The sequence below is a fragment of the Scheffersomyces coipomensis genome, assembly GCF_036884675.1.
Source record: "Scheffersomyces coipomensis strain NRRL Y-17651 chromosome Unknown DFJ63scaffold_6, whole genome shotgun sequence".
In the NCBI taxonomy this organism is placed as follows: Eukaryota; Fungi; Ascomycota; class Pichiomycetes; order Serinales; family Debaryomycetaceae; genus Scheffersomyces; species Scheffersomyces coipomensis.
This window is the reverse complement of record NW_027042897.1, coordinates 501,368-516,387: the sequence shown is the minus strand read 5'-3', so window position 1 is coordinate 516,387 and position 15,020 is coordinate 501,368. Positions and strand designations below refer to the sequence as shown.

At 29.8% G+C, this 15,020-nt stretch overlaps 7 protein-coding genes across 7 annotated transcripts; 6 read left to right on the top strand and 1 right to left on the bottom strand. All coding sequences in view use genetic code 12, as the record gives it.

The window, feature by feature from the left end:
• Positions 1-1,521: 1,521 nt before the first annotated feature.
• Positions 1,522-2,043, top strand: DFJ63DRAFT_314840 (uncharacterized protein; the record flags this gene model as incomplete). The annotated part of the gene is made up of 1 exon (XM_064906437.1): positions 1,522-2,043. The coding sequence occupies one exon, from the start codon at positions 1,522-1,524 to the stop codon at positions 2,041-2,043; it is 522 nt and encodes a 173-aa protein (XP_064760416.1).
• Positions 2,044-2,140: 97 nt separating this feature from the next.
• DFJ63DRAFT_343231 (uncharacterized protein) lies at positions 2,141-3,102 on the bottom strand (the record flags this gene model as incomplete). The annotated part of the gene is made up of 2 exons (XM_064908751.1): positions 2,639-3,102; positions 2,141-2,447 (listed from the first exon to the last, which is right to left on the bottom strand). The coding sequence occupies exons 1-2, from the start codon at positions 2,716-2,718 to the stop codon at positions 2,141-2,143; spliced, it is 387 nt and encodes a 128-aa protein (XP_064760415.1). The 5' UTR covers positions 2,719-3,102.
• On the top strand, positions 3,091-4,390 carry RPA34 (DNA-directed RNA polymerase I subunit). Its single transcript, XM_064907658.1, has one exon. It carries the CDS (start codon positions 3,488-3,490, stop codon positions 4,256-4,258), a length of 771 nt encoding a protein of 256 aa, XP_064760414.1. The 5' UTR covers positions 3,091-3,487; the 3' UTR covers positions 4,259-4,390.
• Positions 4,391-4,421: 31 nt separating this feature from the next.
• DFJ63DRAFT_214899 (uncharacterized protein) lies at positions 4,422-5,684 on the top strand. Its single transcript, XM_064904095.1, has one exon. It carries the CDS (start codon positions 4,573-4,575, stop codon positions 5,533-5,535), a length of 963 nt encoding a protein of 320 aa, XP_064760413.1. The 5' UTR covers positions 4,422-4,572; the 3' UTR covers positions 5,536-5,684.
• A 148-nt stretch (positions 5,685-5,832) lies between these two features.
• Positions 5,833-8,028, top strand: DFJ63DRAFT_314837 (uncharacterized protein; the record flags this gene model as incomplete). Its single annotated transcript, XM_064906436.1, has 1 exon — positions 5,833-8,028. The coding sequence occupies one exon, from the start codon at positions 5,833-5,835 to the stop codon at positions 8,026-8,028; it is 2,196 nt and encodes a 731-aa protein (XP_064760412.1).
• Positions 8,029-8,157: 129 nt separating this feature from the next.
• Positions 8,158-10,742, top strand: DFJ63DRAFT_214901 (uncharacterized protein). The gene has a single exon (XM_064904096.1). It carries the CDS (start codon positions 8,287-8,289, stop codon positions 10,543-10,545), a length of 2,259 nt encoding a protein of 752 aa, XP_064760411.1. The 5' UTR covers positions 8,158-8,286; the 3' UTR covers positions 10,546-10,742.
• A 196-nt stretch (positions 10,743-10,938) lies between these two features.
• DFJ63DRAFT_336958 (uncharacterized protein) lies at positions 10,939-14,329 on the top strand (the record flags this gene model as incomplete). Its single annotated transcript, XM_064908454.1, has 2 exons — positions 10,939-11,977; positions 13,083-14,329. The coding sequence occupies 2 exons, from the start codon at positions 10,939-10,941 to the stop codon at positions 14,327-14,329; spliced, it is 2,286 nt and encodes a 761-aa protein (XP_064760410.1).
• Between the last annotated feature and the right edge of the window lie 691 nt (positions 14,330-15,020).

Below are 15,020 nucleotides of genomic sequence, written 5' to 3'. Positions count from 1 at the left end.
TCAATTATTAGGATACTACTTTATTCTACAATTTCAGAACTTAAAAGATTATACAATTTATATTAAAATTAAAGGATTATTATCAATAAAAGACTTATACTTTGAAGAAGATACTAGAGATAAGCTAAATAGATTAAAATTATTAGAAGTTTCATTAATTAGATTGAAAATTTGTGAAACATAAATCTACTCCGTGAACAGAACCAAAAGAGATTATTTAAGTAATAAATGTTTTGAATTGAGGATTGTTTAAATTTATCTATAATTGATTTATATATTTAATAAAGTTCAATTTAAATTTGAATTTGAATTAGATCACCTTATTCACTTTTAAGAGAGGAATTTCTACAGTTTAATTATATCATTTTATATATAAACAAATATTAAATTAATCAATAATAACATGTAGATACATACCTAAACAAAAGAAATGGCTATATTAATACACCAATTTAAAGGTCTAAAAAAAGCTAAAATCTAAATGGTAAGTAATATGTATCATAGATAATAAGTTAGTTACTTTGTTATTATCAAATCATACAAAGTAAAGATTTCAGTTTTAGATAAGTTAAGAATCATTCATAATAAGTAGATTTCACCTAATTTCAAGAATTAAACACCTTGTAAGTTAATATATTATCATTCTAAATAGATTCATTTAGTAAATAAACCAATAACCTGCACTATATAATTAACGATATTTCCACGGTGAAAATATTAGACTTGAGTTGAGTTGAATTGAATCATTGAAAGAGAAGTGATCCTTGTTTTGTATTTTTTTAGGCCAAGGGGCGATCACGATTAGATGATCAATGGGAGCAAGGGAGAAATGATTATTGGTAGCGCTTACTTTTATTTTATTAAAATATGATTAACTACTGATATACTAATCGAATAGATATAACTTTCTATTAGAGTTGAAATCTAAGAAGATACTATTTCACAAACTAGCCGAGTGTGTAACTATATTTCCATGGTAACCGATTAACCAGCCATTTATTTCAACTATAATTACATATTATTACATTTATTTGAATTAACTAATAATTCTATAATTAGATACTCCACTCTTTTGAAACTTAAAGCAATTTCTTACTTAAATAGTACAAGCTAACCATTAAGCCATTCAAAGATTAGTCTAGTCCTTCCAATTTCCTCACTTTAAATTTTTTTTAGCTGCGAAAAGACGTACTGATATGTACGTTCCTTCTAGATGGACCCTAACCCTCGAAACTCAGGGCTGGCTAATTTTCTAAAAATGGATATTAACAACAGACTAAGGTAATTATTATTTTTCAATAGGAGTGTAGGATGGAAGTATTATATATATGTTTTGAAATTTTATCGACTTTGGTTAATTACTTACTTTTCTTTACATCAATCGACAGAACATACCTAATAAAGGAATATCAATTAAAATGGAAGTTTTAATCATAATGGATATATAAATGGATCCATATCCAGGTGAGAAAAGATTCCCATCTATATGAATATTCAATCATCAATACATCACTCTTCATTATGGTTTCTATATTTCAAGTTTTCAGCTTCTTATTATCATTAATCTTTGCCGCTCCAATCACTAATTTCAATCAATATTCTCCTGTATTCAGTTTGATTGCCTTTCATAATGGGTCCACATTCACTTATAATTTGGTTTACTTTGATGGGATTGATTTGAAATTACGTTCTGATAATGCGTTATTCTTGGGTAGAATCAATAGTGGAGAAGATTGGGTTTTAAATATTCCTCAGGCTACTCAACCTCCTCCTTCTAGTGTTAATGTCTTAGTGGAAGATGATGGGAAATTATCCAGTACATATAATACTTCTGAAGAAGCTACTTCAGGGTTTGCTATTGCTAATTCATTATTAACATTTGAAAATTCAACTGAATTCATTGCTTGTTCAAATGAAAGTTATCTTGGAGATTATGATATTTATATTGCTGATTCAATTTGTCCTAATAATAGTTCGGGGTTTGATATTGTATTAATGGTTCAACTTGATTCAACAGTTAATTTTAATCTTGAATCGAAGTAATTATATTACATTGTTTGAATTTTTTTTATATTTTGTTATTTGTGTATTATTTCTATTAGAGTAAAAATACAAGAATTATTTAAAAAAGTACATGGATTTAGACAATTTCCTTTTTGATGATACTATTATTTTCAAGACTAATATCTTCTAATTCACTTTCATTTTCCTTTTCGATGCTTTCATCATTACTGCTTTCAACAGCAACGTTATTAACACCTAATTCAGGATAATATCTTCTCTTAATGTAAAAGTTCAGGATATAACCAACAGCAACAATGAATTCCATGGTGGTAGCTAAAACATATTCAAAAGTTACAAATGATGAACTTAAACCTGAAGTAGTATAATTATTGAAATCATAATAATTCATTCTTTGAACATAAATTGATAAAATACCAAAAATACTTACGAGCTGGGTTACACTTTTTTTATTTATAGTTCTATATAATTAAGATACTATTTTCGTAATTCAATTGCCTAATTAGGAAGTCGGCGAACGTATAAAAAGCGCAACTTGGATCAAAACCATATAGGCTTATCAATGATGTAATAGATTCCTTGCTCTAGATGAATGTTTAGAATGTTCCATACCTACATTGTTTCAATTAAAGTTTTCATCTGGTAGTAAATATTGCTTAACGAAACTTTTACTAGATTGATGTTTGTAACTATCATCTATACTATTAATCGTAAAATTTGGTAGCTTACATAATTAATTACAAGTTCTGCAATATAAACTAACATAAACTATTTAATATTAATACGAGATGTAGGAACATGCGCTTCGCTGACCCATCTAAAAATAGCCTAGCATAAACATTGATTAAATGATGTTAATAATAATCAAATGATCTAATCCTTGATCAACCTTAGTTCAGATTAATCTAATCTAAATAAATAAAATGTAACTTGTTGACAAAAACGCAATTCAAATTATTATTCAAAGTAACTACACTTTACACATTCAATAGACCAATTGGTAAATATAATTAACACACACATACAGATTCTTACACATACTAAAATTGTATCGTACCATTTCGAATTATTATTTTTAACGGGGAATCAAAAGTACCTTTTCCCTTAAATAATATCGACATATACGTAAATTATTATTAAATGACATCTTTTTTTTTATATGGAAAACTTTTAATATTCTCCTCAACTTGCCACTTTATGGCTTTAATTCAAATAAGTGCTTCTACTATTAACAATTTAGGAAATATAATATGTACCTTTAAAAATCCCACCCCCCTTCTCTAATTATTCTGATCTCCACATAAGATTAAAAAAACATCCTTACATCGCTCACATGATTAAACATGTGACTAATTTTTTAGAGCTAAATTTTTTTTTTCACTTAGCAAAATGAAGATGAGCTTTAAAGTTGATCTTTAACTAAGAACATGTTCAATCATTATTATATCATTCCAAGCTCATCAACATGGCTAAGAAAATTCAAAGACCATATAAATCAGCAGAATATGTCAATGATGATGTTTCTGATATTGAAGATGAAGAAGAACATACGTTTGAACCTCCAAAGCATTATATAAAATCAAATCCTACTTCATCAACTTCATCAGCATCACAATTTGCCAAATCAATTGGTAATAAACAGCTTTGGTTAATCAAGACCCCAAAGGGGTTCCCTCTTAAGAGTTTGAAACGTTTACCTGTCTCGTTCACATCCACTTCTGTCGTTAAAGATCAATCTCAATTTGAAATTAATAATTTATCATATCAAATTCATGAAGAAATATTTCAAGATGGTGGAGAAGATGTGGTTGAAAGTAAAGATGAACCATATTCTGTGTTTGTCAGTGAAAAGAGAGATGATGATGATGATGTTTATGCCCCATTGAAAGATGTTAAAATCAATAGATTCTATAATATAAGACAATTAATTAATATTCCAAATATAGATTTAGATAAAGTTGTGATACCACGAGAAAATGTGGAAAAGATTGATCATTTAAGAATGAGACATTTCCCAACTGGTTATGGATCCAATGATTTCGAAGAAGCTAGAGATGTTAATGATGATATTGCAAATGGTAAAGTTGTTAAAAAGGTTAAACTTGAAAAACAACAAGATGATGAAATTCCAGTAACCCCAAAGAAGAAAGAAAAGAAGGATAAAAAGGATAAAAAGGACAAGAAAGATAAGAAGGATAAGAAAAGTTCAAAGGTTAAAAAGGAAAGAATTGATTAAATATAGTGTTTATTTTCTCTATCATAACATAACCCTTGCATATTTTAGAAACACAAGAAATGACCTATAGAAATCTCATTCCTTGTACTTGCTCTTAAAAGTATATATATATATTGTATAATAAACTCACATAATTCATATTTAAAATAAGTTGCAATGTAGAATTTGATGTAGATGTCATTTTGGTGTAAAAAGATTTCAAATCGCAGAATTGGAACCAGAAGAAAAAATTGAGAAGAAGTACCACAAATATAATTAATGTGTGAAAGTCAATGAATACAGCTCTATAGATATACTCATTCCTTCTACACATCATGGGTTCATCAGCTTCAAAGTCTTCCTCGAGGAAGTTAACCAAAGTACTATCTGATACACAATCTCAGATCGTACCTAAAATTAATAGAACTACTAATATAAATCAATTACCTCCAATAAAGTTACAACAAGAGTTTGAACAACAACAACAACAACAACAACAGCAACAGCAACAAGAGCAAGATAACGTTGATCAAAGTTTCCAAAGTTCAAATAAACCATCTAATGTAAAGTTTGATGCTAAGCTGTTAACTTCAAAATTAAATAAAAAGCATCAACAATCTCAACAACTTTTTCAACCTGGTAAAGATGGTCAAGATCCTCATTTCACAGGAACATCAACTTACGATACCAATTCTACCTCCATTAAAGATCAAAGTTTCATAGATTCAATCACAAGATTAGGTAAACAGATACATTCTACGTCGATGACTTCACCAGTTAATATTAAAGAATCAATGGCATTAAAACAATTAAAACATAGAAAAGAAATATTCAATCAAGGAGAACAAGAATTATTACTATCGAAGGATCCTAATTCCTTAACTGATAAAGAAAAACTTTCCATAAGTGATAGGTCCAATAAAGAGATCATCCGTACGATGGTTCATCCTCGTACTCTTGTTGAAATCGTGAATGATTTACATGATCCTCGTGTTGTATCTAAAGGTTCAATCGCTTTGGATTATCAATTACATCCTAATTTTGTCAATGAATTAGGAATGAGATTTAAAGTGGCGAAGAATATGGTGGTTATGGACGAAGCACTTAAAGATGGTGAAATTGGTCATAAGGCAAGTCCAGTAATCAGACAGAAAGTTAATCCAGATCAAGAAAAGATAATGCCACAGAAGAAAGATAATAGTATTAATAGTCAAGATGAAAATGAATTTCATACCGAAGAAACTATGGATAATCTCAGACTTAAGAAATTGAAGGATAGAATTAGTTTAGATGATTAAGAAGAAAAGTTTTGCAAATGATTAATGGTAAATAGATAGGTTTGTACATAGTTTTTTAATATCCCCATCAAATATTTATTTTTGATAGTTTGTCGTCACCTCTATTACAGATATTCAAGTAGTTACGCTGTGTAAGACAAAAAGGTCTTTATAGACATGTCTTTCTAAATTACGACACGCATTTTTTTGGCATCACAAAGTTCCCAATATGGAAGTCCATGCAACAGCTTCAAGCATATAAAATCTAACTGTAAAGCTTTTATTTCATCTTTCTTTCAATAAACAACAATAGTCTAAATGAATCTACTTTACGATTATAATATCATTGACAGGTCAGTCAAATTTGTGATAGGCCATTTGATGGCAGATCCAGATTACAATTACTTTAACAATCTTACTGAAAATCAGTTACAGGAAACGTATTGGCAGGAACTAATGGAAACAAACGAACCTGAAGAACTGATTAAAATACAATATGAAGGAGATAAAGTGAAATCTAAGTTCAATTTGACTCTCGAAAGAAGAAAGCTAATATTGTTGATATTCAGTTTCCATAATATTTCTCCTGCAAATTATTTTAGTTGTTTCATCAAAGAATATATTACCAGTGAAGATTATGAGTTTGATCTAACCGATATCATTGCAGAAGGTTTTAAGTATATCAATAACGAAGGCTTTAGTTATATTGAAACTGAAGTGAAACGTAGAACAACGGAAAGTGAAGAATTGATTATCGAATCAATCCAAAAAGCCATTAAAAGCCTTTTTAGCATATCCTGGACTTTGAAGATTCCAATCCTGTTAGGAATCTCAACTGAAAATGAATCCACTGGAGCAATAAAGCTGACTTCAAAATCAAAGTTTACTTACATTTCCGGGAATATATTTGAAGATCATTTCCAAATTGAACAGAATTTTGATGAATCAGATAATGGTGAAATCCCAGATGCGTACTTAGACCTTCTAATTGCAGATTTCAAAATTGATGCTTATTTGTTAGCAAAATTTACTAATATTGGGTTTGAAATAGGACTTTTGGATGTTGAAACTGAAGCATCAGTTTCACATATTCTTTATCAATACGTTCTTAAACATACAGGGCTTATATTAAATGCAATTTTTTCTGAAAAGGAAAGACAGAGAACTATTACTATGCTACTGAAATTTGGTATAGATCTAAGAATAATACCAAACTATGGATTTGTTAAGAGTGACAATAAGACTAAACTAAGTGTTCCGATTGAAATTAAGAACGGTAACATATTTGATGCTTACAAAAGCAGAAAGCTGAATCCGAAGAAGTTTTTATCATTATTCAATCAGGTTGTATTCCAGTTAGCTAGTTATGGTTCAAATATAGGTATCGCATTAGATTTGGAATCAATATTTTTAGTCCAATTGAGAGCTAATCAGGATTCATCAAGATCAAAAAATTCTGATGGTGGTCTGTATTTCTTGAATTCCAGAGTTAAATGCATGAAACACTTCGAATCGAAGTATAACTCTAAGATTATTATTCTTATTCTCTTACATAATACCTTCAAAACCTTAACTAATGAGGTTGCAGAATCTATAAAGAATATAATGAAAAAGTTTAAATTACCTGAAGAAGATAAGACTTTGGTGAAACAATGGCAGCTTGATTTTTTAAGGTCGGATTGGATATCTAGATTTCAAAATTATGTACTAAATGAGGATGGAGATTACGTTCATCCTATTGAGAAATCAGTTATCATTCCAGGAAAATGTTTTAGAGGCACTGAGATGATCAATTGGAATACTCCAACATTAAAGGAAGAAGATTTTGAAATTGGCGAAAGCTTGCATCCAGAATCGAAAACACTGAGTAACTATATATATCTTTCCACAGTTTCAAAGGTGAAGTATAAAGGAGTTCCGAACAATAAAAATGGACTTGTGTTGAAAGTTTACAATCCAATTATGAGTCCCCAACAAGGAGTAATGCCCAAATACGTATTTTTAGAAACATACTCTTGTATTATCAGTTCTTATCTTTTGGAGGTTCAAGCTTATAACACGGTGAGTCATGCAAGTCCACTTGGTATATCAGAGGATAAATCCTCAGTTGATAACACCTATCAAGGAGTAAATTACATTCCGCACCTTTATCAAACAGGCTTCTGTGAATTCAAAAATGCTGCTGAATTTCAGGGGATGTATTTATTACAGGAATTTATAAAACCAGGAAAAGAATTGACAGGGGAAGAATTATTCGAAAAGGCATCGATCGCTTTAACTGACATCCATGCTCATGGTGTCTTGCATGGTGACGTTCATCCTGGAAACTTTATCTATAACTCAGAAAAGGATCGTGTATTCTTTATTGACTTTGGATTCCTGCGGATCCTTAAATTCAGAAATTTCAAACCTTCTCAAGAAAAGAGTCTTAAGATAAAGGAAATGATGGATTTGGCAAAGGCTTGTGGTGTTCGAGGTAATAATCAAGTTCAAAAACTTGAATCTATTAAATAGTTTTTATCTCTTTATATATATAATACTTTTTTTGTTATCTGAGACTTAAAAAAATTGAAGGATAACATTGCACTACTTGTAATACAAAGTGACTATGGGTAATTGATTGTATTGATAATTAGATATATTATGCTAACAGTATACATGATATTTTTGATAATAAATAGGTGGTGGTATAAAAGGGAGACAAAAGAGTAATCGTTTCGCACCACAAAATATTTTAGTGACTCTCCAAAGCTTTCCCAATTTGGAAGTCTCATGCAACAATTTCAAATTAGAAAATCGAAGTCTAGAGTTTATTTCATCTTTCTTTCTTTCAATAAACTAATGAGTCTTGTATCGCTTTTAGAATATGAGATCATTGACAAGTCAATGGAATTTGTGGTCGATCATTTGATCGCAGATCCGAATTACAATTACTTTAACGACACTATTGAGAATCAGGCACAGGAAAAGTATTGGGAGGAACTTTTGGAAATAAAAGAACCTGAAGAACTGAATAAATCTGAAATACAAAATGAAGGAGATGAAGTGAAATCTGATATAAAAGAATCCAAAAAGTTCGATTTAACTCTCGAAAGAAGAAAGTTAATAGTGATGATATTCAGTTTCCATAATATTTCTTCTAGAAATTATTTTAGTCGTTTCGACAAAGAATATATGAAGAGTGAAACTTTTGAGCTTGACATTGCCAAAGTCATAAAAGCAGGTACCCGTCATATTGCTTCTGAAATGGAACGCAGAATAAAGGAAAGTGATAAATTGAATATCGAATCAATCACTGATTGTGTTGAACACCTTTTTAGCATGTCCTGGACTTTGAAGTTACCGATTCCATTAAAAATCTCAAATACGGCCTTAAAAGATGGATCAATAAAGCAGAATTCAAAATCAAATTTCACTTACACGATTCGAAATATATTTGAAGACCATTTCCAAATTGAACAAAATATTGTTGAATCAGATGATGGTGAAATTCCGGATTCATACTTGGATCTTCTAATTGAAGACTTCAAAATTGATGCTTATTTGTTAGCAAAATTTGATGATATCTCGTTTGAACAAGAAAGGTTTCATATTAAAAATGAATCAACAGTTTCACAAATTCTTTATCAATACGTGCTTAAACATATAGGAGATATATTAGATTCAATTTTTTCTGAAAACCAAGAGGATAGTATTATTGGAGTGACAAAGGAAGTTGGTATAGATCTAAGAATAATACCAAACTATGGATTTGTTAAGAGTGACAATAATACTAAACTAAGTGTTCCGATTGAAATTAAGAACGGTAACATATTTGATGCTTACAAAAGCAGAAAGCTGAATCCGAAGAAGTTTTTATCATTATTTAATCAGGTTGTATTCCAGTTAGCTAGTTATGGTTCAAATATAGGTATCGCATTAGATTTGGAATCAATATTTTTAGTCCAATTAAGAGCTAATCAGGATTCATCAAGATCAAAAAATTCTGATGGTGGTCTGTATTTCTTGAATTCCAGAGTTAAATGCATGAAACACTTCGAATCGAAGTATAACTCTAAGATTATTATTCTTATTCTCTTACATAATACCTTCAAAACCTTAACTAATGAGGTTGCAGAATCTATAAAGAATATAATGAAAAAGTTTAAATTACCTGAAGAAGATAAGACTTTGGTGAAACAATGGCAGCTTGATTTTTTAAGATCGAATTGGATATCTAGATTTCAAAATTATGTACTAAATGAGGATGGAGATTACGTTCATCCTATTGAGAAATCAGTTATTATACCAGGAAAATGTTTTATAGGTGCTTCAAAGATAAATTGGGATACTCCAGAGTTAAAGGAAGAAGATTTTGATATTGGCGAAAACATGCATCCAACACCGATCACACTGGCGAATAATGGATATTTTTCCAGGGTTTCGAAAGTGAAGTTCAAAAGAGTCCCAAACAATAAAAAAGATCTCGTTTTAAAAGTGTATAATCCAGCCATGAGCTCTCCTAGAGGAGTCATGCCCAAATACGTATTTTTAGAAACATACTCTTTCATTATCAGCTCTTATCTTTTGGAGGTTCAAGCTTATAACATGTTGAGTCATGCAAGTCCACTTGGTATATCAGAGGATTTATCCTCAGTTGATAACACCTATAAAGGAGTAAATTACATTCCGCACCTTTATCAAACAGGCTTCTGTGAATTCAAAAATGCTGCTGAATTTCAGGGGATGTATTTATTACAGGAATTTATAAAACCAGGAAAAGAATTGCCAGGGGAAGAATTATTCGAAAAGGCATCAATCGCTTTGAATGACATCCATGGTCGTGGTGTCTTGCATGGTGACGTTCATCCTGGAAACTTTATCTATAACTCAGAAAAGGATCGTGTATTCTTTATTGACTTTGGATTCCTGCGGATCCTTAAATTCAGAAATTTCAAACCTTCTCAAGAAAAGAGTCTTAAGATAAAGGAAATGATGGATTTGGCAAAAGCTTGTGGTGTTCGAGGTAAAAATAAAGCTCAAAAAACGTGAATCTATTAAATAGTTTTTATCTCTTTATATTTTTAATACAAAGTTTGCTTTTTTTGGTATCAGAGACTTAAAGTAATTGAAAGATAATTTGGAGAGGCATTGATTGCACATAGCTTTTTAATTTCCGCATCAAGTATTTAATTTTATTACCGTTTCACGTCATCTATATCCCCAGGGAAGTAGTTTCACTATCTAAGATTGATGGAAAAAGACATGTAAAATACGATGTTTTGCACCACAAAATACATCCATTTAAAGTTTCCCAATTTGGAAGTATCATATATTTTTGCTGCCATTGTGCAACAAACATAACAAGAAATTATATAAAGTCAAACATAATTATCTCTTTAACTTTATATGCCTTTTCAATAAATAAACATTACCACTATCAAAATGAATCTCAAAGACCTTTATGATGAGGATATTATTAACAAGTCAACAAGATTTGTGATTGATCATTTGATCAATGATCCAGATTACAATTATTTCAACAATACTATCCAAAATGAAGAACAAGAAAGGGTTTGGGAGGACTTAAATAAAAGTCCCAAAGTGAATGATGATAATTTTAACTTTGATTTGACTCTTGAAAGAAGAAAATTAATATTCTTAGTATTCAGTTTTCATAATATATCTACTTCGAATTATTGTCGTTATTTTGACAAGAAATACATTAGCAGTACAGGATATAAGAATGATATCCTAGAAGTAATTGAAATGGGTAAATTAATTCTTAGTAAATTCAAGACAAATGAGATACCAATTACAATAACTGTAACTAACCTTTTTGGTGTATCGTGGTGCTTGAAACTACCCATGCCTTTGAGAATTTCAGATGAAATTAAATATGACGATAAACAAAAGGACCCAGCAGTTACTTCCAAGAAAGAAAATTTATTTTTAACAAATCAATTTAGTTATATTGATCTCTTTGAATCTCATTTTCAAGTTGAACCTCAAATTAAAGTAGTAAATGATAGTGAAATCCCTGAAGCCTACTTGAATGATATCTCTGCAAACTTCAGAATAAATAAAACTTTATTAGAACATATTGAACCTATCAATTTTCAGGAACCAAAATGTGATGATGTTGTGAATGTAACAGAAGCATCATCTTATATTGACAAATTCATTCTATATCCAGCATTTAAACTATTAAATGGAATATTTAGTGAACACAACAGGAATAAGATTATCAGAATTGAGAAACAACTTGGTTTAAATCCACAAGTAAAAGCTGACTTCACCATTGAATACAATAAGAACAACGCCAACTTTACAATTCCCATTGAAATCGAAATAGCAGGTATATCAAAATCGTACGAAATGAGAGATATGGAAAATGAAAATAAATTCGATGAAATATTTGAAGAAATTGTTTATCAAATGATTAGTAATAATTCAACCATTGGATTTGGGATTGATTTGGAATGTCTATTAATAATCGAATTGGAGGATTTTACTAACGAATCGAGACTAAATTGCCGTATGAGATGTTTGAAATACGATCAATCTAATCAAAATATAAACATTGTAATTATATTACTATCTAATCAACGATTCAAGAAATGTATAACAGAAAATGAGAAGAAATAAAAGATTCGGTAAGAACTTATAGGGTTTCATATAAAACATATCCTTCTAGGATTAAACAACAAAGTTTCAATTAATAAATTTAATTTTGCAACATTGTCGTTGTAAATTTCAAAGGTTAAATTATTTAGAGTACAAATGGAAAAAAAATGTGATGACCTAATATACAGTTCTCAGCAGAATGTCGTAGGTCAGGTAATTTTTGCAGTCTAGCTATCCTAACAGAGTACAGAAAAAAATAGCGTTCCTATGAGTGATTAATTTTCTTCCAAGCTTTGTTGTTAATTTCTAGAACATTCGAATAAAATGTAGTTAAGAAGAGAATCGAGTACGTCTCTTTAGATTTAAATTTACTGATAACACTAATTTTCAATTAATCAAGTTTCTAAAATATAAACTAGTATTTAATCAATATAAATTAACTATGGAAATGCCTAACAAACTTGCGCCATGTGTCATCTCTTACAGCGTATTTGTAAATTTATTGATCTCGAATTCAATTGACTTAACCTTAGTAATTTAATTTAAGTACAGACAGCTTAAAGTTAATCTGCACCAGTGAATTAATAAACACCCTTCTACAAAATGCAAACCCCAATGACATGTAATTCAATATTGGGTTGGAAGCATTTAATTTCAAAGTGTTTTACATTTGATTTAGTGACATTAGCCTGAGAAATACTTAATTTATTGAATGTTTCCCAATTTGGAAGTCTCAAACATTTTGCTTCAATTATGTAACAACTTGAAACATAACTATGAACTATATAAAATATATAAAATGAAAGGCTAATGTCCAACATAAGATTTTTATCCTCTTTCAATGAACAAACGAACGTACCTTAATATCATAATAGTCTAAATGGATCTCAAGGACCTCTATGATAAGGATATTATTAACAAGTCAACAAGGTTTGTGATTGATCATTTGATCAATGATCCAGATTACAATTATTTCAACAATACTATCCAAAATGAAGAACAAGAAAGGGTTTGGGAGGAATTAAATAAAAGTCCCAAAGTGAATAACGATACCTTTAACTTTGATTTGACTCTTGAAAGACGAAAGTTAATATTCTTAGTATTCAGCTTTCATAATATTTCTACTAAGAATCATTATCGTTACTTTGATAAGAAATATATAAGTAGTTTTATATTCTTGGATGATATTGAGGAAGTATTTAAAACAGGTTTTCTGATTTGTGATGAAGTCTTGCTTGATATAAAACAAGAAAGAAATCAAAATGGAATCCCAATTCGGAAATCAATCCTAAGGGCTACATCTTACCTTTTTGGAGTTTCCTGGTCTTTGAAATTACCCATGTCTTTGAGAATTCCTCTTGTGCCTGATCCTAATGATAAATCATACCCTGCATTCTATTACAATTCAACACTGTCATCAGACAATTTGGTTCCTGAAATATTGGAAGATTATTTCCAAGTTGCACCAAAAAATAATGTTGAAATATCTGATACTTTCTTTGAAGATTTAATTGATAACTTTAGAATTGACATCGATTTATTACAGCGTATTGGACTTTTAGGCTTTCAAGATTCACCGGGACCTGTTAGGAATAAAGCAACGGTATCATCTTATATTAAAATTTTTATTTTCTCTCCTACTAAGAACATATTGAATGGGATTTTCAGAATGTCTAAAAATGACAATAAAACTATACTTCTTTCACAACATGATGGTTTGCATCCAGATGTACCATCCGACTTTCTCTTTATAGATTCTAAAACTAAATCAAAAATAATTCCTATCCAAATCAGAATTAGAGGAGTTTCTGATGCATATGAATCTAGAAATGATCATAATCAAACCTTTTGTGAAATTTTTAATCAAGTTGCTTATCTGATGATTACCAATAATTCTAAATTAGGATTTGTCATGGATATGGAATGTATATTAATTGTTCAATTTGAAGATATCAGACCTTTAACTAGAAGAAAATGTTTCAAGGATAATATGTTTCACATAAACTGTCGTATGAGATGTATAAAGTATCTTGAATCAAATTATAGCATAGTCCTTCTTTTAACATTATTAACAAGTCATTATTTTACCAACATACCTAGAAATCAACTTTCACATATGAAAACTTTATTGAAAACTTTGGAAATGTCTATTGAAGATAAATTGGCTGTTAAAGCTAATTATTTCCATGAGATTAGATTTGAAATTTAATCATAGCTAGCTCGACGAAACGAGAGATATAGAAAATGAAAATGAATTGGATGAAATGTTTGAAGAAATTGTTTATCAAATGGTTAGTAATAATTCAACCATTGGATTTCGAATTGATTTCAGAATGCTTATTAATAATCGAATTGGAGGAATTTACTAACGAATCGAGACTAAATTGCCCTATGAGATGTTTGAAATACGATTAATCCAATCAAAATATCAACCTAGTAATTACATTACTTTCTAATCAACGATTCTACAATGTATGTATCTAGATAAAATAAAAGGTAGAGTAAGAGCTTGTGGGGGTTTCTCATAAAAGGCATCCAATTAGAGTTAACCGCCAAAGATTGAACTAGTTTATATTTTGCAACAATGGTCTTCCCTCGGATGTTTGACCTCGCATACACTACCGAAATTGTGTGTTTCATAAGAGAAGAAGACATGACTTTTACCGGAAAGCTAAGGATTACAAATAATCAACACAAGGTTGTATACCATGATATTATAGGGTTAAATGATTATGAAAGAAGATACGAAGTTCGATATCAACAACCCAAGCATATGATTGGTTCAGATATGAGTTTTAGGGGGTAAACCTTGATTACAAATTGACAAATTAGAGGTTTGTTAAGCCATATGATTACTTAATACTAAAGCAAGCAATAGTTGTATTACAAATAGAGTATAC